This window comes from Mastomys coucha, unplaced genomic scaffold (assembly GCF_008632895.1).
Source record: "Mastomys coucha isolate ucsf_1 unplaced genomic scaffold, UCSF_Mcou_1 pScaffold16, whole genome shotgun sequence".
In the NCBI taxonomy this organism is placed as follows: Eukaryota; Metazoa; Chordata; class Mammalia; order Rodentia; family Muridae; genus Mastomys; species Mastomys coucha.
The window spans coordinates 28,403,770-28,430,252 of NW_022196898.1; the positions used below are offsets into that span (position 1 = coordinate 28,403,770).

The 26,483-nt window shown below is 42.4% G+C and overlaps 1 protein-coding gene and 1 long non-coding RNA gene across 3 annotated transcripts in view; both read left to right on the forward strand.

The window, feature by feature from the left end:
• Positions 1-115: 115 nt before the first annotated feature.
• On the forward strand, positions 116-18,004 carry LOC116094074. Its single transcript, XR_004119958.1, has 4 exons — positions 116-513; positions 3,844-3,938; positions 4,661-4,751; positions 17,766-18,004. It is a non-coding gene; the product is annotated as an uncharacterized LOC116094074 (long non-coding RNA).
• Positions 18,005-22,305: 4,301 nt separating this feature from the next.
• The window catches only part of CUNH4orf45 (chromosome unknown C4orf45 homolog), a 125,952-nt gene continuing 121,774 nt past the window's right edge, over positions 22,306-26,483 (forward strand). For both annotated transcript variants that reach the window (XM_031374133.1, XM_031374132.1), the window contains exon 1: positions 22,306-22,518. In XM_031374133.1, the coding sequence (XP_031229993.1) occupies positions 22,458-22,518 (61 nt within the window). In that variant the 5' untranslated portion in view covers positions 22,306-22,457. The remainder of the gene's footprint in view (positions 22,519-26,483) is intronic.

The window sequence follows — 26,483 nt, forward strand, 5'->3', positions numbered from 1 at the left end:
ACATGAATGGAGTACCTTAGGGCACCTGCTCTACCTTAGGCCTCTCTACAGGCCTCCCTGTGACTGAAACCACTGTCAAGCATGTTCCCTATACCTTCTCTGTCCCCAGAGAGCCTCTGAAGTCAGTCCCTGGAGCCAACACCATCCCTTGAACATGAATGAGCAACCATAAAGAGACCGTGCCAACCTAGGTCTCATCCCATCAGGAACCAGTCCACTGGGTCTCATCCTCTAATGATGATCTTCCTGCCCTGCTCAGACATCATTCCATCCCTGCCAGTGCCAATTGGATGGTGCCACAAAACCCATCTCCATTTTAAAACAAACTCTTAACAGTGGCTGGAGTGTATGGAAAATTCGACCGAATGTTTTATTAGACCCGGATCCCCATTGGCACTTCAGGCTACAAGCCCTCAGGAAGCTGGCCTGACATCTGTGACAAAAGACTTGAGTTCAACCCTGAATTCTACAGATCTTACAGAATAAACACTCACACACTGGCCCTCCTTCAAGGTATGTTATTCTGTAAAGTAGTCCCCCCACTGACATTTGTACTTATATGTTTTTTTAAAAACTCTACATCTTTGTAGTAATGATTATCTTAAAATAAAAGTGGAAAGGCAAGTTAAAGGTATTATTAGCCATTTATAGATCAGTATTTTACTTTGGGTAAAATTGTAGAGATAATGGGTAAGAAAGGGCTTTGTAAAATATTATTCAAGTTATTATTTTAGTCGTTCATGTGTTACTGCACCTTTATAAGTGCACCAGTGGAAATAAGGAAGGCATATTGTTCTCAATACTATAATTATGCTTTAACTGGAAATAAGCTCTTAGCCATGCTTCCATTATTCCCTCTGTAGCTATTTATTTTCTTTGTCCTGGAATAGCTATGCATTTTTAAAATGATGGTCATAGAACCATACACACAAAAAAAAAAAAAAGAAAAAAGAAAAAAGGCTTAGCTCTGATCAGTTTCTTTGCTTTTCCATGGAGCTGCCCTTAAACATTTTCAAATAGATAGCCATACATAATTGAAAAACACAAAGCAAACTCTTCCTGATTATAAATAAAGACTGCTTCTCTCAGCTGGTTTGACAGTATAATGCTTGGTGATCAAGGGCAAAACAAGGCAGTGCCAAACAAAGGCTGCAGTTTTGCTAGTGCTTAATGTAAAAGTCACCAATTTTGACTGGACAGGACTGTTCTTACATTGAGCTTTTGGGACATGCGTGCATGCAATAAATACACACATATGCTGATTTTTTAAAAAATTACATTCTCAGCTTTGTATACATGATTCTATAATAAATATTTCTAAATTCTGGCATGATGCTAATGATTATTTTAATAAATTAACAATATTTTAGCAGGTAAATATACTATTGTAACTTGGTTTTTGTCATTCTGTAATGAGACAATAAACATCTTGAGAAACTATTTTCCCCAACTGAAAAAAAGTCTCTCTATGAGGGGTAGAATTATGTGTACGTGTCTGAGCTTCAGTGAGTTATGTGCACCACATATTCAGGAGCCAGTGAAGACCAGTGGATTCCCTGGAACTGGAGTTACTGGTGGTCATGAGCCTACTTGTGGGGGCCAGAAAACAAACTAAGTCCTCTGCAAGAATAGCAAGTGCTCTTAACCATTGAACCATCTTTCCAGCTCCTGTTGTTGCTTTTTGAGAAACACCTTTGTCTATTTCTTTAGATAGGATCTCTCTTGGGCCAGGGACTGGCTGAGTGGGGTATGCTGGCTGGCTAGTGTGTCCCAGGGCTCCTCCAGCTTCCCCTTAATCTTTTTGCAAAAGTTAAGGTTGAAATTACAAGCCAAATTATTCTTGCAGCTCTGTTCATTTTCCCTCACAAGGACTTCAATTCAGAACATTTCAGTGACTGTGTGCACTGGGTATTGAACCCAGGGCCTCCCATAGGCTAAGCATGCACTCTGCCACTGAGCTGCACCCTGAGCCCCAGTGACTTTAATCTGTACTCATTAAAGAACAGTTGTCTTTGATATAACTAATTGCTTAGGAAGCAAATAAAAGAAAAAATTCTCTTTAACTGCTATTTACATTGGATTACAAAAACCTCGGCTTGCTTTCTGATTATGAGAGAATGTCCTAAGATCCCATATCAGATCATACTTAATGGATATATTATAGGGCAGATAGGAAATGAAAATTATTGTTCCTGTCCTAACTGAGGCATCCAACTCTTTGTAAGAGGCAATTTGATTGCTGTAAAAGCTACACATTTTAAAGAAGACTCTCTTCTCATTTGTTTATATTTTTCCTTTGTTGAAAAAAAAGGAGGTTTCATGGTTACTATGGTCCATACATTTGCAAATCCTAAGTCCTGGTTTAGAGGTGATACAGAGCATTAACAGAGCAGCTGCTGGACCCCAGAAGGGCACTTGCCTCCTATGTAGAAGACCTCGGTTCAAGTCTTTCCCAGTAGTAAAATCTTATCTTTTGCCTCACTTCTCTATGTCATGAGATTGACAGGGCTGTGTGATTGGTGGAAGACTCATTTGTAAGGTGCTAGCACACCATGAGAAGCAACCTGGTGTGAATTCTTGCCTCTTTAATCTGGACTCAACTCTTGCTCTCTGCCAGCAATGGATCCCCTTGTCTATTTGAAGCCTTTCTGTTCTGCATCTCTCCGGCTCTGTTTTCTCCATCAAATTCCTTTCCTTCATAGCCCCCAAAGCCCATCTAATACCAAAGGAGAAGCTTGTCTGGTATGTACTCCCCAACAGCAACAGACTCCTTGTCTTGGCCGCCACAGCTTCCTGGTAGCATCACCGTTTACGGTATGCAACATCCATCCATTTGGACTTGGAGCCTGTGTCTCAAGAGTCTTCATATGCCTGAATCACTCTAGCATGGTACATGGCTCAAAAAAAGCAGTTGGTTATTGCTTTTGTTTAGTTCTTTGTTGGTAGGCTTCACAACTTCTCTTGCCCTCCGTTCTCTGCTTTTATTCTTCATTCCCCATACACAGAGGCATTTCACTCTGAACACTGTCAATATCCCTTTGCTTTCCCAAACAGGCACACAATAGTTCCAGTAAGCAAAAGTGAGATGAGTTTTAGAGAAAGGAGGAGGGGAAACTAGCTTGTCAAAGGAGTGGCTTTTGCATGTCTAAGTCTGCCTGCTTTGGGAAGTAAGCCAAAGTCAAGGGTCCAAGACAATTCCGATTCTATTGCATTCCATTTATTATTTATATAGTGCTTATTGCTGTAGTCACAGAGTGAGCGCTTTCCAGTGAAATACAACATACCTTTGGGAGCAAAGAAGGAAATGAGGAATGGGGGAGGGGGAGGTGCTGTGGCATTGGTTATCATGTGAGAGGCTGGAGTCTTGGCTGAGCCAGGAGGCCCCTCCCCTGTCTGACACAGGTGTGAATAATGCATTGTTCAGTATCAGCAGCAGAAACATTGTAAGCTGGAAGCCAAGCTTTGTAGGCAAAGCTTTTCTCCTCTAATCAAAGTTCTCACTGTCCAGAGCAAGGGGGGAAGGGAGAAATGGGTCCGTAAGTCTTTTGTATCCACCCTGAAATTCAAAACCTGTTTGGAACATGAAGGATACCCAAACCCACCGTATATCCTCACCCTTCCAGTTTTCGGGGTTTTGTCTGTGTGGTTTCGTTTAGCTTTGGTTCCTGTGGTATAGAGAGAGCAAGTACTGAAATTTCTGGAATCTGGAATTTGTTCATATGGTTAACATTTGGAAAGTTTCAGAAAGGCGAAGGAAAGAGAAATCAGATGATGACGTCAGACAACCCTTCCATCAGTGGGTGTAGTAGGGGCTCAATACATGCTTTTTTTTTTTTTTTTCAGACAGTTCCAGTGGAAACACTCCCTCCTTAAGGACATCTCAAAAGTCTCAGGAGCCCTCTGAAAATACAAAAGCCACACCAGCGCTTTCACACCAGGTGAGCCTTGAGTTAACATTTCTTTTGTTTGGTAGGCAGGGACTTCCATAAGCCACAAAAAGTCATGGCAATTTCTTTGCAGAAGTCTTGTATCAATGAATAAGTTAAATCCTGTTGCTTTAGCCTGCAGTGTTCACTATTGTCTTTAGTGATTTAAAAAAGCTGTAGGAGCAATGGGGGGATGGGGTGGGAAGAAGACCCCTCAGCTTCTCTAATGAACCCAGAGGGTTCAGCTGCCAGCTGCAGGGTGACCAGGCCTTACTCTGAGGTCCAGAGAGGCCTCAGGTATGTTGTCCCCTTATTGCCTCAGCCTCCCGAGTACAGGGACTACAGGTGTGTGATGTGGCTCAGGGCCAAAGTGTCTGGTGACTTTCCATTGTGTCTGTAAAGTCCATCTGTAATTACATACCCTTCAGTAAAGAATGCTGACTACCGCCTGATGGGTGTGTCAGGCCTGTCATCCCGCTGCTCAGCCAGCTGAGGCAGGAAATCCACATGTTCCAAGTCAGCCTGGATGACGCAAGGAGACCTTGTGTCTAAATAAGTAGGTAAAGAACATCAAAAAGAATGTTAAATACAGGCATGTCTCTTAGTGGTGCTGGGAAAGGGTCCAGCCAGGAGCATGAGCCTAGGCTGGAAGGTGGAGGGGAAGGGATGGATGGAGGCAAGCATTAGGACAAAGGTGACTGAGAAAAGGCCTGAAGCAGCACGTTTTCTTACAGTTGCTGCCACAGTGGGCATATAGAACATGTGGATACCACCTTGGCCTTGAAGAAGGAGTACCAGGATTTAGGCTGCATTTGCTGCACACAGGTAAAACCGGACAGGTTAGGGATGGAGGGGAGGTTACGAAGGCATGAGGTTTAAAGAAAGAGGAGAGTTAAGATGCTAGGCTGCTTGTGTTACTGGAATTTGGGGGAGTCCCTTCAAGGTTGCCAGATGACCCTGGGGAAACTGGAGCTCTTTTTTGGGGTTCTTAGTCTTGTTAATAAAAGAAGTTAAGAACAGATTTAAATAGAAGCTCGAGGACCAGTCATTAGAGTTTAGAAGAAAAATAACCTTGTGGCAGGCAAAATGAATTCCAGCAGCTGCCTGGAAGAAGAGAATGAAGAGAGAGGGGGAGACATGTTTTTGATCCAGCATGGAGGTCAGATACATGGCAGATGCGCAGCCACATGGTGCGAGGAGGGTTTTTAAAGGAAGAGTAAGGAAGCGTAAAGAAAAAAAAATCTACTTAGGTTCTGGTCGGCATCGGAAAACAAGGCACAGAAGAAAAAGAAAACCCAAGAGTTAGCCCTTTCAGAATGGTGGTCAGATCCAGCCAAACCTCCCATGGATGCTCAGCTTGTGGGAGTGTCACTGGGGAGTGGGGGAGGTGAGAATTCTGGGAAGGAGAACTGTAGTGTCTCATTAAGAGAATAATTTTCTTTTCCTACCTACTCTTTAGCGTGTCAGGAGGTGAGCCCACCTTCCTAGGGTGGTCTTGGGCCAGGTGAACTGGCCCAACTGGAATGTCTGGTCTCTACCCAGATTCTATTCTCTTGACCAGTTTCGATTAATGGGTACTGCTCCTCTGACACTTAGAACAAGAACCACATTAAGTATATATGGATTTCTATACGGCAGAAAGAAAGAAAGAAAGAAAGAAAGAAAGAAAGAAAGAAAGAGAGGAAGAGAGAAAGAGAGAATGGAAGGAAGAAAGAAAGAAAGAAGGAAAGAAGGAAAGAAAGAAAGAAAGAAAGAAAGAGAGGAAGAGAGAAAGAGAGAATGGAAGGAAGAAAGAAAGAAAGAAGGAAAGAAAGAAGGAAAGAAAGAAAGAAAGAAAGAAAGAAAGAAAGAATGAATGTCAAATGTTATCTTGGATTAAAAAAGAAATTAAATCATCTTTATTGATACAATGGAGAGGGAAATCCATTGCTATAGCAAATGAGCTGGGAGCACGGCCAGGGCTCTTAACTGCGGAGCCATCTCTCCAGACCAAGATAGTAACTTTGATGTAACGTTTCCTGGGAGATGTGGGTAGATGGGTCACCAGTGTCAGAGCAAACTAAGCATTCCTCCCAAGTATAATCTGGTGAACCCATGAGTTTATTGAGCTTACTTAGAAGAGCATATGGGTGATTCTATAGCAATTCCTTGGAGTAAAGTCTAACGCCAGCATAGTGACAGGTTCTTAAGAACAGCAGAGGGAGGAGGAGGGACTGGTGTGGGTCTAATGACCGCCCTCACTCCCTTGTTCTATAAGGGGAGGTTAACAGACCCAGAATCATGAGGGGCCCATGCAGATAATCACAGGTGCTATGCCTTCAAAATTGTAATAGCCAATTCCGGAGGACAGCATTCCTCACCGTATATTGCTCAGTGTATTAACTAGCTATACCTAGTTGTATTTTAAAGGAAATACTTAGAAATACTAGAAAATACTTAGCCCTAAAAGAATGACTGGAACGCTAGCACCTGCGGCATTAGTATGCATTTGGCACTTTTACTCCCATCGTTAAAAAATATTTGCATCCTCATCCTCATGATCACTCCATAAGGACAGCAGCAGTCAGTAAAGCATTTACAGAGGAGAATGTACTGGCTCATACTGAGATGGGAAAATGTGTCTAGGAAAGGAAGGGGCAAGTTTCAAATCTCTCTCAACCGTCCACCTTCTTCAGACCGCTTTACCCTATACGAAAAGCTAGTGGCAGTCTGTGGCCTACAGGTGAAGGACTTATTTCCTACACATTGATGGCTATTCATGTGCAAATGTGGACCCAGATCTTCTGATTTTTCAAGAGACGCTGGACATTCATGTGTGAAAGTCCGATATTTTAATGTTGAAAATGAAAATAGGCCCAAGCCTCATGTGATCTGAGCATGAGGCCCAGCATTGAGGGAGAGAGTTCTGCTTGCCCCCCCTCCCCCGCCCCCACCAGTCCGTGTACCTGGCTCCCTCTGGAGCTGTTTCCAGAAGGAGCACAGGGATGCTGGTGCTGTCTGCACTACAGCCTCCTCTGCACGTCCTTTGCACCAGGCTCCTTCCCATCAGCTCTCACTCAAGTGCTGTCATTCATCAACTTAGCTCTTTTGTCGGTTTCTCATTATTGACTCAGTTTTATTTCTTTGGTGGTGGTGGTGGGGATTTGGAAATGAAGTTGTGGCAGGGAAACTTTTTTGGTACGTGGTTTGTCTGTATATAAGAGCTATAGTCTCCGCTGGTGGGCGTGGGAACAAGGGGAGGAGCCAACAGGGATGGGAGCGGAAACAAGGGGATTTCACGCCCAGGAGCTGGATGGGAAGAGAAGGGAGCAAAAAGATGGTCCACAGCAGGGAAACAGAGAGTAGTAATCCACCAAGAAAATGCCACGAGTATGGCAAGCCTTGACTGTGTTCAGGCCCTAGACAGCCTTGGAACTTACTGCGTTCCTCTGACACTGTAGGCTTTACCGAGAGCGAGCGCGGGGACGGGAGAGTATCGTAAAAGACAACGGTGTTTGCTCTTAAAGATACAAGGAATAAAATGACACGGAAAAGAAAGAAACTTTATTTTCGTTGTTCTAGATAGATGTCGTAACTGTCTGTAATGAATGATTTCTCGTTTATTGACAGTAAGTAATTCTGAAAATGTGCATAGTGCAAATGGCCTCTTCCGGACGTTTGGTGATGAAACTGCTTCGTATGTGACAGTTTAGTAACTCACACACACTTTTTTTTTTTTTGGTGTTTTTTCGAGACAGGGTTTCTCTGTGTGGCCCTGGCTGTCCTGGAACTCACTCTGTAGACCAGGCTGGCCTCGAACTCAGAAATCCGCTTGCCTCTGCCTCCCAAGTGCTGGGATTAAAGGCGTGTGCCACCACTGCCCGGCCACACACTATTTTTTTAAGTTGGAAAAAAGTATATGTATTTATTTGCGTAGGGGAGGCACTCGCGGTGGACAGAAGGCAACTTGGAGGAGTTGGTTTGCTTCCTTCCACAGCGTGGATCCCAAGGAAAGAACTGAGGGCCTCAGGCTTGGCAGCAGGTGCCTTGACCCGCTGAGCCACCTCCCTGACCCCAGGCACACCACTGTTTAGTTCCTGCTGTGCATAAGGTGCCAGGCACTGTGGGGGAGAGGAAACAGCGGCTAGAATCTCTTCTGAAGCAGTCGCAGTGAAAGATTTTCAAGGGGTACGAAGCTCCCTGTAAAGCCGTGTCAAATCTTAAACAGTTCCAAACAACGGAAAAAACTCTGCACCAGACACCGGGCCCAGAAACATCACTTCACATCCACGTGAACGTAATCCAAAACACATTTACTCCCCTGTAGCCACTTTTGTTTTTCTTTCTCCAAAGAAAAGTGCAAAATTGCACTTTCTTGGGAGCTTCTTTAAAATTTTTAAACAGTTTAAGTGGTGCTAATATTTAATCTTGAGCCATCCTTGAGTCAAGCTGGAGGTTTCAATTACTATGTACAGTAATTTTCTGTTTCAGCACCCCCCTCTCTTTCCTGACCTCCATATTGAATATTCTTTTTAGACCATCAGGAATCTCATGTTCATTTGTTGAAAATGCTGGCATAGCTCTCCCCACTTTCTCTCTACCTAGTACTAAAGCTGGGGAGTCACACTCATCTTTCTATTCTCAAGGCTGACAAGAATTATCAGTAAACACACAAAGGCAATAAAATAAAATAAAATAAAATAAAATAAAATAAAATAAAATAAAATAAAAGCAATCAGGTGGTTCTGCCACCGAGTGAGGAGAATGAATTCCAATACGCTGCCAAAATAAAACAGGTGTGACTAATGTCATCCTTCATTTTCTTTTGAGGCTTCTCCAGCAGGGTCAAGAGAAACCACACAGGACCAGAGAACTGTGTAGACTCTGAGGACCTCAGCTAATAAGGAATTGTATTTTCATCCCGGGGGAGGGGAGGCTGTTATAAAAAAAGATTGTCTTAAATCCTGGTGTGCTCATTTCTTATGGCTAGTCAACACAGTGAGTTTCTTATGGATAGTCAGCACAGTGAGTTTCTTATGGCTAGTCACACAGTGACTCACCTCCCTGGGCCCTCTATGCAGGTACAGCCTCAGTGCTATGGAGCAGTATGCACGTGGACCCTGTGACATCTATGCAAGCTGAGTCCTGTTTTCCAGACGGACATAAAATTCATGTGGTTTTTAGTACATTTTTTAAGTAGTTCCTGACCCAGTAGACAAAATTGAGAACAGGTGACCAATGTTTCCCAAAGAATGATAAAAATTCAGGGCATTTTAAAGAAGAAATACCTTCAGGGAAAGTTAGCTGAAAATCCCAAGCTGTGTTTAAAATGATGTGGGTAAAGACAGGCATGGAGTTCAGGGACAGAGAGCATTTTAACATGGACAAAACTCTGGGTTCTGTTCCCAGAACTAAAAAAAATATATAAAATTAATAAAAATAAAACTAGGCTTCAAAACCATGTGGTTACCATCCCATGCAGCACTGTTAAACCATGATATCTATGTTTTAAACTCTTATTCGTATCCTCCCAATCATTTCTAAACCTATATGATGTGGGCAAGACTGCCCAGCAGGTAAAGGCATTTGCCACCAAACCTGACAACTTGAGTTACATTCCTGGGACATACATAGTATAAGGAGAGACTCAATTCTCACAAGCTGCTCTCTGACCTCCACATGTGTGTATAAATAATAGTAAAAACCAAAATAACTTAAAGATATTAAAGTACTATTAGGTAGTCAATAAAAATGTCTTAGAGTCTTGAAAGAATAGAAAAATAAAAAGAGCTTAATTGGCCCAGCTGGCTTTTCTAGATTATTTACTTTAAAGAAGGATGGGGGGAGGATGATAAATGTGTGTTGAGTGTGTGTAGAGCACTGAAACTTGACAGTGCCTCATCTGTATTATTTTGTAATAAAATTACAGTAGAAAATTATTTTGGTGACAATCAGTATCTAGAATATATAAATATATATATATATACTATGTAAATACAGTATATATATAAGTATATATACTATAAATATATATAAAGAAAGTATGCTTGGATCAGAGATGGAAACCAATCACAAAGCTGCATGAACAACCCCGGTGGAGCTTGGAGGATGCAGAGTTGGATAACAATCATCTAGTTACTGGCACATAAAGTGAACTTAAATGGCTGTGTTGCGGGAAAAGGTTGTGATGGGAAGGTAGCCAGAAGAGAGGGCAGATGCTTGGAAGCTACTTCTGTTAGCACTACTCTGTGGACTCCTGAAGAAAGAGCTTAAACCTGAGGTGAGACACAGTGGCATGCATCTTCAGGAAAGAGACTGTTTGCATCCTAATGCATGCAGTTACTACACTGTTGAAGTGCAGACTTCTGTTCTCTCTCTCTCTTTTAGTTATGTGAGTACACTGTCACTGTCTTCAGACACCAGAAGAGGGCGTCGGATCCCATTACAGATGGTTGTGAGCCACCATGTGGTTGCTGGGAATTGAACTCAGTTACCTCTGGAAGAGCAGTTAGTGCTCTTAACCACAGAGCCATCTCTCCAGCTCAGCCTCTGTTCTCTTCTACTAAATCCAAACAGTTGTGTGAGCTGCCCACTACTCTTACGCATCTATCTATCTTTCAGCTCATTTGCTATAGCAATGGATTTCCCTCTCCATTGTTGTATCAATAAAGATGATTTAATTTCTTTTTTAATCCAAGATAACATTTGACATTCATTCTTTCATTTTATGCATCCATGCTTCCCATCTTACTCAGTGTATGCTGGACAAAGACTGAGCTATTGGTCCCTCTCCCCAACCCAACATCTGTAATTAAGTCAGTTAAATCACATTCTGCCAACTAAAAGCTTGTGTGGTTTGTATGCATTAATGTATTTTTTTTTAAAGATTTATTTTTTTTAAAGATTTATTTATTTGTTTGTTTATTTATTTAGTTAGTTAGTTAGTGTGGATTGGTGATTTTCCTATTGTATATCTGTATGAGGGTGCCAGATCCTCTGGAACTGGAGTTACAGACAGTTGTGAGCTGCCATGTGGGTAATGGCAATTGAAGCCCAGTCCTCTGGAAGAGCAGCCAGTGCTCCTAAGCACTGAGCTATCTCTCTAGCCCCTAATTTTTTTTTTTCATTTTGGGGCAAGCTAGGTTAAAAACTACCACTGAGATACACCTCCTATTTCAATTTAAAATAACTTTTAAAACTATTATTTAGGAAATTATCTCAATTTAAAAAATCTTGTTAGTTTTTATTGCAAACATGTTTTGTTGACAACATCTTTGTAAGCCAACCAGCATCAGTGGCCTAGGTTTACTATTACCCTGGGCTCACATCCACATGGCTTGAGACCAACAGAGCTTCCTAAAGGAAGGAAAACCTTTGCGAACAAGCTGGCTGCTTTCTGCAAGATGAAAAGGCAAAGCTGCAGATAGAGGAACTTCCCGAGAACACTTCCCAGGTAACTGAGCATTTTGAACAGTTTGGTGGGCCATGATGGCAAGCTTTCACCATGAGGTTCCAGCTGTCCAGTCCCAGGGCAGGACAGGGACCGAGGAAACCTGCTCAGGAACGCGTTTCCAAGTCCTCTCTATGCAGAATAAATGGCAATCTCTTTTGGCTCGTCTCAAGTGCCGAGTTTTGGAGGAGGCATGAGAACATCTTCTATTGCCTGTGATTACAGGCCACCTAGAGAAAGACAGAGCTATATCTCTACAGACTGTAGCTATCACCTGAATGAGCCAGCATCCCTTAAAGAAGGATACCCTCTCACAGTCGGCTCAGCAAAGCACAGGGAGCTGCAGCCTCGTCGAGAACCCACTGTGGCCTGCTTGTTCTTCTTTAGAGCCTTCTCAAAAGCATGCTGCAAATTCTTCCTCATTGCTTGGGGTTTCATTTATCTAAGAGCACTTTGACATTTTTCAGTTTACCAAGAATCTACTGTAATGTGACAATGACTTAGTAGATAAGGAGATCGAGATAGATTGCTCCTGCAGACTGTTTGCTGATATGGACGATAATCATTAGTAGACAAAAATGTAGCCAATCAGGACCCTGCAGGAAGCACACAAGTGCTTCTTATTCAAAGTCTGGTATAAACTGGGACCCTAAGAAAACCAGAGAAAATGTGAAGAGTCTGAGGAAAAGATGTAGCTTAGTGGCAGAGCATTTGCCTAACCATGTGGGGTCCTGTGTTCCATGTCTAGCATTATTTTTTAAAAAATGGATTTTGGAAATGGTAGACATATGCAAATCTACATGTGTACAAATAGTTTTTATTTCTTGTATTTCTTTTTTTATTTCTTTCTTATTAAGATCATGTAACTTTTTTTCTTTCTTCCCTAAAAAATAAGTATTTTACCAATTCTTTGCAAATTTCATAGAAGGTATTTGATCATATTCCCCTCCCCTCCCCCAATTCCTCCCAGGTCCACCACTCTTTACTTACCTACCCAACCTTGTGGTCCCCATCATTTTTTTCCCCCTTGGAAAGCCCAATGTGTTCAATTTGTGCTGCCTAAGAACCCTTGGGTATATGTCATTCACTAGTATGGTCAACCTACCAGGGGCCAAACACTTAAAGAAAATTGATGTTTCTTCTCCCAGTCACTATTGATTGCCAAAGGCTCTTCAACCAGCAGTGAGACTTATGAGCTCACTTCTCAGTGCTGGGATTTGGCCTGGCTGGAGCTGGTGCGGGTCTTAGGCACGCTGCCACAACCACTGTAAGTTTGTATGTGAAACTTCCCTCTCTGTCTGGTAAACATTGTTTTACTGAAGTCCAGTAACCCACCACCTCTGGTTCTTACATCCTTTACACCTCCGATCCCATGATGACACCTGAGCCTAGGGAGAAGGGAGTGTGAGACAGGTGACCCACCTGAGGCTGAGCCTCTCGGCTCCTTGACCAGTTGTGTGTCTCTTGTTAATCACCATCCTCCGCAAAAAGACACTCCTCTGGCAAAGGTTGAGAGATTCACTAATCTGCAGCAGGGATAAGCATGCAGTCACATGTAGAGGAGCCAGCAACCGTTAGCATCATTATGCAGAACAACCACACAGAGGTCTTTTGAAAACTCAGCTTCTAATTTTGAGACAAATTTAGAATTAATGGCTCGGTAGGGATAATACATCTACAGCAATGACAAAAATAAAAACACTTGACCTCTTAGAAACTTTGGACTAGTGACCACCAGATGCAGACTCATTTTCTGATGTAGAAATATACCCTTTATATATAATGAGCTAGTCATTATATATAATGACCTAGTCAGGCAAATAGACATCTGGCTCCAAATGACAGGTGTTTAATCTCTATCATATTGACTCAAAATAGCAGAAATGTCAAAAGAATTTCAGTGTCCATTTTATATGTTGACAGTCTCTATATAGTATGTATTGCATATTGACTATATATAGTATATATTGCATGTTGACAGTCTATATATATAGTATGTATTGCATGAAACAGTGCTTATTGGTCACTTTGCATGTGTTGCGCTTACACATACTTAACTCTGCAGTTTTGTGCATAATACACAGATTTTGAACACACAACTCCATGTGTTTCTAGTCAGAGATGTACAGGGAATCAAATCTTTTTAAATAGTTGCTTATAAAATGGTCATTTTAAAGACTTAAACATGTCTTTAAATCTTCCTAGACTTTGGCAAGATAGTTTTCTAACTAGTTAAAATCTCAACAAAATCAGCAAAAAACACCAAGTAATTGTGTTACTAAAATATAAAATCTTGATAGAGGTGGAGGAAGGTGGAGCTTTGTAAGCTCAAGGTCAGGTCAGCCTGGTTTATATAGTTCTATAAAAACCTGTCTTGTCCCAGATCAAAATCATTCCATCAGGAAGGAAGTTCAAAATTAACCTTTCAACTATATAGTTAACACTTAAACTGGATGGATGAGGTAGTTTTTTTCTGTCAATCTCAAATTCTATATTATAAAAGTAAATTGTTACATTTTATCTATACTTTCAAAGTAAGAGAGAGAGAGAGAGAGAGAGAGAGAGAGAGAGAGAAAGAGGAAAAAAAAACAGGCAATGCATACTAATGTGGTACAGAAATCATGCCCAAATATCTATATCCATCCATTCATAGATACACATACACCCCAAATCAGGCATGTCAAGAAGAGTAATTTTGGTTTGCAGTAAGTTCATCACATGCAAATTCAAAACTGAAGCACCCAGAGCTTTGCCATGCATCATTTTCAGGAACTCTAGAGGAAGATGAGTCATGTCCCATGCTGTCTTAGAGAGCACCAAAGGTTACAGAAGACTAGCCGGATAGAATTCTCCCTAGGGGAAACCAAGATAATACACACTTAACATGCTTCATGGTTACATAAGTGACCACACAGGTCTCAATATCGCTGCTTCTCTGTCTCAATCAGTTCGACAGAGCCCCAAAGGGCAACACATCTCAACCTTCCCTGTCACCCAACAGGTGCCCAAATATTCCAACAGCGCTACCCAATTTGTTCACAAGAGTTTCCAAATGAAGAAGGCTTATCGAACACATGGTGCAACAGGCCCAAATAATTCAACAAACCAAAACCGTTGAGAAAAACTCTGAAGGACAGAGCCAATCACTAAAGAACGGGCTAACAGGATAAGAAAGTCCAAGGTCCAATGATTGTGGGAATTTCACAAGTTTACAAGCCAGACTTTCTTCAAGTCAAACCCAAAATCCAGCTACTCATTTCTCTGCTTCACCAACTGACAGAGGCTGAAGGGGAAGGAATTCCACTAGCTACGTGGGAGTGTTCAGTCTTCCCTCTCCATGCACATGCAGGACTAAGTCACTGTTAGTGTCTGACACTCAAAAAGTCTTTCCCCTCCCCTTCACCGGCTTGCCAAAATTGTTACTGGAATTAAGATCAGTGCCTAGGCTCTGGCAGCTGCTCTAGCAAGTTAGGCTAGGTCACTAACCCTCAACGGATTAATTATTGAAGTAACTAAGGGTACAAAGCAGTAAAATGACTTATTTGCTGTGAGAAGAGGGATGGAGAGGTTCAGGGACTCTCCCCTAAATCCATATTTAGGGGTCACATGCTAATGAGATTTAGGTTTTGTATACATAACTAAGCAGTCATGGTCAAGATGACGTCCCTTCACCTGGTTGTCTTGGTTCCAATCGCTCTGGCAAAACTATGTGAAATCTCTTTCCAAGAGACAAGTTCCTCCTCTGGCTGGCACCAGGTTTCAGCCTTTTCCTCCTCCTTCCAGCATAAGATTTCTGGGAAATTCCAGTTTCTTGGGAACTGTTGTTTGAATGGACTGATAGTAAAGGGAGAGGCACAGTATCTCTTTGGAATATTTTCACTGATACTGAGGTCACGGTGACCTTGGAGCAGCAGTAGTGTGATGCTCATGGGCAGGATTCAGTAGAAAATAGTGGTCAGAAGGAGTTTCCAAACCCACTTCCTCTCCCTGCCCTGCCCAGTCAGCAGGGAGCATGTCTCAAGGAACTGCCACCTGTGGGCTCCCTTTAATTAGCATCACATCCTAACAGTACCTATGAAACAAAAACTGATCAAGAAAAACCGGACTCATTGAAACTTTACCCAAACTATGGAGAATAATCCTCCTTGTTTCTCTTTATCCTCTTAACATCTTAGTGTGATAATATTATAGAAAAGAAATGAAACAAAGGCCAAGAAATATGCATGTGTTAACTGTGTGATACGCTCTTAGAACTGACCAGTCTCTTCCTGGAACAGAGTTTGTCCTCTGCCTGGCACCAGGGCTTAATTATTTTTTCCCAGCATAGAATTCTGGTGGATGGAGGAGGGGTACATTAGTTCTTTGCAGTGTGTTATTTCGTTGTCTGGTAGCTGCCCTGTAAAGTCACAGGTCCCTTTCTAGAATATCTTCTCTCTGAACTAGGGCCATTATTACAATTTTGGCCTGCAATACCTTCTGGAAGCCCTGTAAGAAAATGTCTCATTAAAAAAGGGGACTTGTTTTCCTTTTTCCTGTGACAAAGTCTGTGTTGAAATGGTGGCATACGTAACCAGGGTCCTAGCAGCAGAGAGGTGGGTCAAGGGATTAGCAGAATTTTACTCTACCCAGCAATCAGTGTACAAAGGCACTCCCACCAGCAGAAACAAGACGAGTTTAAGCAGCAGCCAGGTTAAAATCGAAGCACAGAGTTTGGGGTGTATCTTAGTGGCAGTGTGTGTGTGCAAGGCCTTGGATTTACACTGCAGAACAAAAGAATATAGAAGGCAATGGCTTATAGTGGTGCTGAGAAGGAAGTAGGATATTTGAGAGATTCAAATTGATAGACAGAGACAGATAACAGTTTGGAAGGGAGTTGCTTGTCCAGTTGTAGGAGGGATGCTAACCCAGGAGGGGCTACAATGGAATGCTATCAGTATCAGTTTCAAGCTGAGAAGCTGTAATAGCTCCAAGAGGAAACAGTGGTTAACTATCACCTCTTTGGAGAAGAAATTCCCCCAAAGGACAATTTCCATCATGAAAAGTAGCATTTTGAAAAACATATTTGTTGAAGATTAAAATTATATTTCAAACACCCAAATCCAGAAGCAGCCAAGTTTGGGGATTGATCATCTCCATTATGAGTATATAATAAGACAAAATGTCCACACCAAATATTGGGGCTCACCTCATCAGCAAACCGGGGTCGTAAGGCCACGTCACACCATTCTGTGCAGAAACCAGGAGACTTCCAGGAAAGCAACATGCTACCATGTCTGGCACATAGCAGTGGCAGTTATATTTATGAATCAGTGGAAAAGGCCTCACCAGAAATTATAACAGGAATTAATAGAAAGACACATCTAGTCCCAGCCGTGTCCATCTCATGGGAAGCTTCAACTAGCCTCCTGGGATGCAGCTGCTCATGGGAAAAAGGAGCATCCCATCTCCTTCATAGCTGACATCATACTTAAAAGTGGAAGCACACCAGTGTAAGATGCGTGGTACACGACTCACTTGTTTCACAATACTTGTTTTAATTGTTGTTTTTCAACATGTAGGGTAGCAATTGGGTGTTAACAGTGGAAATGCTTTCTGATTTTAATTTAAACATGTTTTAATGTGGAAGTTGAGCTACATAGTCTGAAAGGGAATAGCAACCCTGTATCATGGTACTATTTTACCCAAATTCAGGCCAAGTGAGGAGGAGGGAGCTGGCTACAGATCCTCTTCTGACTCAGTCTTGTAGACTTAAAGATGAAGAAATATAAGCAATGGTCACAGCTTACATTTGTATTTGTCATATGTATTTTTTTTTCAGGAAAGCATGGTTGGCAGCATCAAGGGACAATAACAGGGTTAAAAGTTATTGAGTATATACCATGTCCAGGATATAAATAACCATTTTACACACATCTCATTTATTCTACAGATTGCCATACCAAAAAAAAAGCACCTTGCCAATATTATACAAAAGACTTGCAACTTGAAGCCAAGCCTATAAGTATTTGGTTTGTTTTTCTGGATTTTTTTTTTCTAAATCTGGAACATTTTTATGAGGTGTAACAATGTTTGATAATAAAAAGTGTAAGAAAATTCGTGGTATGGTGACATAGGACTGTACTCCCAGCACTTGGGAGGTAGGAGTAGGAATCTTTTGACTTGAAGGCCAGGCTCTGCATACATAGGGAGTCTAAGGATAAACTGGGTATGAGGAGACATTATCTCAACATAGCCAGAGTATATGGAAAGCAATGAATGTGTGGCTAAGTACCAGAGCATGTTCAGAGTATGTTCAAAGCTCTGGGTTCCGTTTCTACTATGTATTAGAAATTATGTGAGGGTAAAACGTAGCTGACACGAATTGCACTTTAGAATGATATTTACTAAGAGAGTGTGTTTCATGACCACAGGCTATTTTGTGATCAGATCTTGAAGTGAGGCAGCATTAGAAGAAACAACCAGACCAGAGACACAGTTTAACTCAGTAAGTTCAATTGGGCCACAAAGGAAGAAGAAACCCTCCCTCAGACCCCAAAGAACACCACCATTAGGAGAGACAACGTTAGGAGGGTCTGAAGGGAAGAGCCTGCAAATCCCTGAACAAAGGGGGTTTCTACTCTTATAGGCTTCTAAGGGGTGGTAGATCACGTGACAGCTCGTGCCAGGAGGCAGGCACTAGGTAGGACTGTAGTTCAAAGTCATCTTGTTCCTGATCAGCAAGTGAGGCTGGGGGAAGACTGGGCTTGCTTTTCCCACGGTCCGAGTCATAGCAGCGGCAGGCACCTGTCAGGTCTTTGTCCTAAGGGACAGACGGCATGCAGGCTTGGATGACCTGATTTTAGCAAGGGGTGTGTCTGTGATCTAACACTACCCAGAAAAGTAATAAATAAAGAACCTCTGACACATGAGTCACAAAGCGCTCCAGCTGGCAAACTGTCCTGAGCTCCTCTCACCCCCTCCTCCACACCCTCCCTTTCTATTTTCCTTTCTTTCTCCTTCCCTTTTCTTCTTTTTCTTCTTTTTTCTTTCTATTTTCTCTTTGACCTTGCCCTTCCCTTCCTTTCCACTTCCCTTCTTACCCCCCCACACCTTCCCCACCCTGCTCTTGACTTTTCCTGTGAATGCTGGAGATCAAATTCAGAGACCCTTATGCTAGGATCCTGTCTTAGTTTCCTTCCTTGTTGCTGTAACAAGATACCCTGACAAAAGCTACTTCAGGAAGGATTTGTTTCGCTCACAATTTCCGGCTGTTGTCCATCACTGAGGGGAAGGTAAGACAGTAGCAACTTGAAGTGGCAGTCACATTAAGCACACAATCAAGAACAGAGAGCAAATGAATTCATGTATGCTAATATTTAGCTTGTTTTCTCTACTCTTATGCAGTTCAGAATCCTCTACCTAGAGGATAGGGCTACCCACAGTGGGTAGGTTCTTTGTAGCTCAATTATTGTAATAAAAATAATTCCTCACAGATGTATCCTCAAGCCAATCTAATCTAGACAATCCATCATTGAAACTGTCTTCTCGTGTAATTCTAGATTGTGTGAAGTCGACAGTTACAATTCTCCCCCCATTAAAACATTTGACTGTTATATAATTATAGCAAATTTGACCTAAATTCACCTGTTTATTGTATATAATTTTCTGATTATAAAAATGCATAATTTCATTCTTTCTTAAACATTAAAACAAGATGTCTTTACAGGAACACCATGTTGGCCTCTACAGTTGTATCTGTTGAAGTGATTATGAGCTCTGAAGAAACTATTAAATTATCAAAACAAGAGAGTGAAAAGATTTCATTCCTGCTGGGCAGCAAACCTTGAGTCGGTATTGATTCATTGACAATGGTGATTTCTTTAATAGAAATGAGCCTGGAAGCTGTCGGAGATCATCATTGGCTCCCTACAACGAGTTCAGTAGCTGTCATAATATTTTATGACAAGTTGGGGCTTAATTTTTAACAGCTCTATTAACCTGCTGTGCAGCATATACACATCTGTATCTAATTGATGTTATCACTTCATCGCTGGTCCTGTTACTTTGTTGGTAGGCTTTCACTCCATGTCTTTGTTTTCTCGATCTCATTCAACCAAGTTGGAAAGCTGACGTCAATCATGTTCACCACTACCCCTCAGTATGTGGCTCCCACACACTCCTCCCCTTCCTGTCGCCCCACACTTGGATTAGGCATTTCCCTTTCCTGGACCATATTGATTCAGGAAAGTAGGGGTCCTTGAGTACAATGGAGGCTTTCCCTCTCAGCTCAAGTGAGCATAACTTAGGGTACTGGGGTCCCAGAAAAACTAACAACCACCAAAGCAATTGTAGGCCAGTGGCTTCCGGGTCCCCTGCCGCATGAATTTTAAGAGTAAATTTCATGAACAATAGGAAGAGTGGGCTTAGAAAGAAGTTTTGTAAGATTATAGGTGAGAACCTAAAAGAAGGAAGGCAGAGCTCCCGCATAGCGGGCAGGGGGCCCGGAAGTAGGGTGCCACTGAGGTTATAGCACTTTCACCGGAAACTGAAGTGAGGCACAGGGTGGGGAAACGCACCGATTTGTCCAGGCGCCTCTCTGTTTTGATCACGTCCCTCACATTCGGTTTCCAGGCAGGGATGATCATTTAGAGGAAGAGAGATCATAAACCGGCGAGATTTAGAGAAAACGAGGTAATAAACTCAGGCGTTCCTAGCTTCTGCTAAGAACAGACCTGTTGACAGGACTAAGAACAGTTCCAGCTTCTATCCAAGGATGAGTCAAAACTGTTCGTGTTCGTAGGCTCTGCCTGAACGTTTCTATCACCTGTACTCATCGGTGTCGACAGCTGCCTGTGGGTGCTAGGACGCCAGGTTCTTTCATCAAGACTATTCTCCAGTTAAGTGATTCTAATTTCAACCCAAGACAAACCTGGGCTTTGATCTTAAGCAGATGGCTTCCACATATGCTCATCACTGCAGCAGGTTGTGGGGCTTACAGAGTCTCTCCTGCCTCACTACTCAGCTATCATCCGGACCTTTTTCCTATGGGCTGAAGTCTTGGTTGACAGGACTGTGAACTACTGGAAAGTCCTGGAATCTTTAGTAAGTGGAGCCTATTGGGAGAGAGGTCTTTGTGGCCATTCCCTTGGACAGAACACTGGGCCTCAGCCTCTTCTCTGTTTTACTTCCTGAATGCCGTGAGACAAGCAGCTTTGTGCCATCCTGTACGTGCTCCCTGCGATGGATGATGTGCTGCCTCCCCACAAGCCCTAAAGCCACTGAACTAACAGACAGCGGCCCAAACTTCTGAAACAAACATCTCTTATAAGTTAATCCCCTAGGGTTTAAACAGAAAGAGGACTAACAGGACGCTAACATCACTGAACTTGAATTTTGGCTGTGCACTGTGCTGTTGACCATTTCTTTTCTCTAGCCTTTGGTTCTAGTTGTCCCCAAATGATTCCCAACCACACCCTGGCTTCTGGTCATTCTTCAAAGCAGTTCAGATATTACCTCTTCAAAGAAACCCTACCTCTCTATATGTAATCCTTAGGTACCATCCTACCCTGGTCAAGGGCTATACCCATGTTCCCATGACTCACGGAGCAATATTAGGTGTTTACTAATGTATTACTGTAACCGTCATTGGCCTTATTACATTTTGGAGTCATCCTTGCATGAATATTTCGTTATTAATATTTTATTATTAATGTTTTATAAGTGATTTAGTCTTAATTAAAATTTAATGTTAACTTTCCAGGCACCGGGTTTTGTCACAGCGTTGTCAGATGTGTCCTTATATTTTGTTCTTATTTGTTTCCCTCCCCATAGTCTCCCCAAATTTATGTGTCTCTTTAGAACATTAGCTCATTATTTTAAAATGTAGGATCTAAAAAAAAGGTGACCTGGATGAAAACACAATAGAACAAGAGGTTTGATGATGATTCATAGACCGGAATAGGGTGGAGGCGTAGTTCAGTAGGAGAACTCCTAACTACCATGTGCAGGTCCCTGGGTTCAATTTCCAGCTTGCATTTCAAAGGATGGCCAATCACACTAACAACAAGAGAAACACAAATTACTGTCACTATGTCTCATCTGTCACCTAGGGAAAAGCCAAAGCTGAACAACATATTCTGTGACCAGGTGATATGAATAGCCAGACGGGCATTCTCAGAAGCTGTGAGTAGGAATTCAAAATGATACAACCATTATGGAGTGGGAGAATAAAGGTCTACATGTCTTTCTCCTTAAACCAACAATATTGCTTCCAGAAGTCTAGTCCAAGGATGTTGGCAAAACGCTGCAGATGTATGCAGAAATTATATTTTATAGCACTGTGTGTGTGTAAAAAGTATAATCCAACATATATAATCCAAAAACATCAGAAAATGGTTCTTTTGAGGACAGAGTATTTTCACAGAGAGATGGTTTGCAATGATCCAATGCCTTTAAGCAGCAAGCAGGACTGAGTAGCCTCTGAGAGGAGAGAAGATTCTGCAACAGAAGAGTACAGGCCTGAGTCAAAGGAAACAACAGAGAAAGCCAGGGATACAAGAAAGATTTGACTCCAGATGTCTGCACCGGGAAACAATAGGTTCTGTTTGGAAGCACGGAGTGATGAAAATGGGAAGGACTCCTGTGTGAGCATCCTGGTGCGCGGATGTCTGCGTAGTCTACTTGTCTCAGGGCAACCACATTGTGTCTTAGGGGTAACCATGCTTTGCATTTTTCTTTCTTTCTTTGCACCCTGCAACTTGTCCCTGTAGGACATTCTTTAGAAATGCCGAAAGACACACATGATAGAGCCTATTGGGCTGTTGTAGGACTTTGTAGACAAGATTCTTCTGGTTGGTTGTGGGCAGACAAGGGACAGTGGTGGTGGGGGATGCAGCTCCAGCTGGGCATACTCCAGTTCTGGGTGTTCTTGGAAACTGGAATTCAGAGCTCTTGGTTCTGGAACGTCCGCTCCCGGTGTCATAGAGCATCCTCGGCAACTGCCCAGCCTGGTTCACAGACAAGGAGAGCAGAGACACGGTCCTTGCCATTTACTGGTGCACTCCCTGTTCTGACGAAGACGACATTCAGGCAGTAATTGCAGCAAAGAAATCTAAACTTCAGCCATGGCTTTGTCACACCGGGAGCCACTCAGTGAGACGGTGGGAAAGCGCATGGTGGTCACAGGTGAGCGGAACGTGTCTTGATTTTCTCAGAGATCTAAGCAGTCGCCTTCACATAGAGGGTCTGACAGTGAAATAACCACAGGCTGGTGCCTGTCATGGATACATTGTAGCTATCAACAGGTCATTGTAGCCACTGTCAGTCTACCAAAGCTAACTTGGGTAAATGAAGGTTTTCTATAGCATAATCATGGTTAGTGTAATCACTAATCATCAACTGCTTGATGTTAATAAAAAATATCTTGGTCTCATTTTTCACTATTAGTGATTTAGATCTCTTTCATCTTTTACAACTAGACCTATTTTATGTATAAGAATTTGAGCAAAATTAAATAGATTACTTTTTAAATGACTGTAAAATTCTAAGCATTATTCTGTTGTTGTGGTTTTGGTTTTTGGCTGGCCTGAAACTCTTTATGCAGACCAGATTGACCTTATGTTCATAGAGCTCCACCTTAGTATGCCTCTTGAGTGCTAAGATTAAAAGTAGGCCTACCACACTAAGCAAAACCAGGTTGTTTTGTTTTATTTTATTTTTTTAAAAGAAGATGTGCTCTAACATTCATAAAATTGTTGGATTATATTTTATTCTTTTAACTTATGCTTTCAATGATTTTGGGTGTGTGTGTGTGTAATAATCAAATCTAAAAAAATAAACATAAAACATGATGAATTAAGTCAAAGTCCTGCGGACATGAAACAAATTTCCATCATATTTCCTTTATCTTTTTTTTTTCAAATTCTGAGCATATCTAACAACCTTGCAGAAAACAATTCACTGTTCACTCACTGTGGGCATTTGTGAGGCTTCTATCATCGCTCTCATCCACTTCTCTCTTGTAAATCTTTTGGAGCCAACAGAACCAACTTTTCCAGTCTTAGAGCTTGTATAAAAGAAGATCTCCTTTGCTCCTGGCTTGCTTCACAACAGGTGACCATAGTGACCAGATTAAAGCCAGTAGCCCTCCACCTCCCTCCACAGAACAGCTGGCTCAGGATGGGTGCAGACCTACATATTGCCCGGGTAATTTCAGAAGTGACAAACCAAGCTGAAAGCTGAGGCTGATATAAACAAACTGGCTTGGGTGGGTGTGAGTCTGCAGTAGTTCAAAAGCCAAGTGGAGGCTGGGAACCAATGGGAAAGAAGTCGCCTGAGGAGTGGTTCTGGATGGCCCCTCCTGCATCTGAAATCTCTCCTACTGTGGAATCTTTTTAACTAGTCTTTTAAAGGGAAGATGGTTGTGGTTGTCTGTGTTTCACAGGAAATGTATGAAGTACAGAACATTTTCATATCCCACCTCAGCTTCCTAAATTATGTTATCTGGTGTTGAAAGTTGAATCCAGGGCTTTGTGAACACTTAAGCATATGCTTCAACCCCAGCTCTCTTCAGCTGAGAACTTTTTGTTAGCAGGGTAACATGTTACAATTCCTAAGTCAATAGCAAAGCATCGTTAACTAAAATGTTAGCTAAAGTGCACATTTTGTTCAGATGTCTTTAGTCTTACCTAATGTCCTTTTCTAGTCCACAAATCTACTGCACGGCAATTAGCTGCCACTCCTGCCAGGAGTCAATGGGCTATGACAATTTATATGTGTCTTCTAGCTTAGACCTTGTCAGTTTTAGAGTACATATTGGTGTGTGTGTGTGTGTGTGTGTGTGTGTGTGTGTGTGTGTGTGTGTATGTGTGTAGGAGAGATATCACAAAGGAAAAGTAACATTTTGCATCAGGTTGTACAAATATGTAAGCCTGACTTATACTGTGGACCCTGACCATAGGCATCCAGCTGAAGTGGTGGTTGGTAGGTGATGATGTCATTTTCTTCTCCCCTCCCACTACTGTGTAGTCTCTTTTTTTCCTTGACCCTGAAGCATCTGTACACATCATCGGAAACACCTCTGCACCAGGGGGTTCTCTCCTCCTCCTCTCTTCATTGATTCACTCATTTATATTCATTATGAACTCATGAATATTCATACTTTGTTCTAGGCTCCGAGGCTAATCAATTGGTGCGGCAAAGTCCAGTCCAGCTTTGGTCACTGTGTTCTTTGCTGTCTGTTGTGCCCACCTTGGCATACTGTGAAAAGAAATGGGGTTGGTTGACTTGTATTCTGACTCCTTTCCCTCTGGCTCTAAGTCCTAGAACCAACTGTTCTCTTGGCTTCTTTTATCAGGTGCCAGGGGGGATCATTGCTGTTGGAAGATCGCTTCTTTCAGACTGTTTAGACTGACAGAACAAGGAAATATGTCTGTATATGCTAACCTGCACCAACCATCTGTGTCTATATTAAGGTCAGGATGAACGAGTAGAGTGTGTGTGGACAGGGTCTCTCTAGGTAGGCTAGGCTGGCCTTGAACTCACAATCCTGACTCATTGAGCCTTCTTTTAGTCTATAATTGCTTCTGGGGCTGTCTCTTTCCCTGGGTTCAGGGCTGGCTATATTCAAGCATTTTATGGTTGTTCTCTGTTCTCAGGTTGCCATATCAGCTCAGTTTTAAACACTGTTCTAACATGGTGTTCATCCAGTGCCCTCTGATTTCTTTCTTTTTATTCAATTATTTTTATTCACTTCACATCCTGATTGAGGAAGTCCTACCCTATACCCCATTACTTCCTCCCCTTAAAGAGGGGAGGCCCCTACCTTGGATACCACCCCACCCTAAGCATATCCTTTCCCACTGAGGCCCAACCTGGCAGTCCAGGTAGGAGAAGGGGAGCCAATGGTAGGCAAGGGAGTCAGATACAACCTCTACTCCAATTGTGAGGGGACCCACATGAAGACCAAGCTACACATCTGTTACATGTGTGTAGTGGGCCTAGGTTCAGCCCCTGAACACTCTTTGCTTGGTGATTCAGTCTCGGTGGCCCCCGGTTAGTTGACTCTGTAGGTCTTGTGGTGTCCTTGGCTCCTCCAGCTGACCAATCCTATCCCTGACTCTTCCACAAAACTCCTTCCACCTGATGGTTTGACTGTGGGTCTTTGGATCTGTTTCCATCTGCTGCTTGATGAAGCCTCTCAGGAGACAGTTATGCTAGACTCCTTTCTACAAGTATAGCAGAGTATTATATTAATAGTGTCAGGGGTTGGCTCTGTTACATAAGATGGGTCTCAAGTTGGGAGCCCTCTGATTTCTACAGAAGGACAAAATGGAACTCTTCCCCATTAATGACTCACCTCAGAGGAATCACTGTCTTAGCAAAACCTGCAATTGGATTTGAGGCCTGTGAGGGCTTGTGGGAAGAATTGCCAGTCTCTCCCTACCAGGGCTACCAGGCTTACCTTTTTCATAAGGCCTGCCTCCCCTGCAGGCCCTGAGGTGGACTGGTTACTTCTGGTGCATCCTCCTCCTTTCCTGCCCCTTCCTACTGTCCTGTGATGTGAAGTTTTGAAACTCTTCCTGTCTTTTTCTCTTTGAAATTCTTTTTGTTAACACTATTCTTTGAGAATTTTATACATTGCGTTTTGAACATATTCATCTCCTGCAATTCCTTTCTCCACCCAACTTTGACATTTCTTCCTTTGTGTTTCCTTTCCTCCAACTCTAGTTTCTGTTGCTCTGCTAGTTTTGGGAGTGGTTTTTGTCCTGGCATGTGGTTGACCTAGCAAAGGTCACATCATCTTAAAAAAAAAATGACTTTCCTCTTCCATCATGCCAATGGCTCCTCAGCTAGTGTGTGTATGTGTGTGTCTGTGTGTGTGTGTGTGTGTGTGTGTGTTTCATGCCTTCCTCTATGCTGAGTAATGAACACAGAGACCCTTACCTAGTCAATGTGAAGATAATAAGACTGTGGAGAGCTTAGCCCTAAAGTAGGTCTGTTTTCTTCTCCTGACTCTCCTTCACAGAGTCATGAGGGGGCTGTTTCTAACCCTCAAGATAAGTTTTAATCTTGTGTCTTAACAGTAATTCTTTCCCCTGGGGGCATTCTGGCCACTTCCTTTGGCTTATCTCTGAGTCTCAACTGCAGTG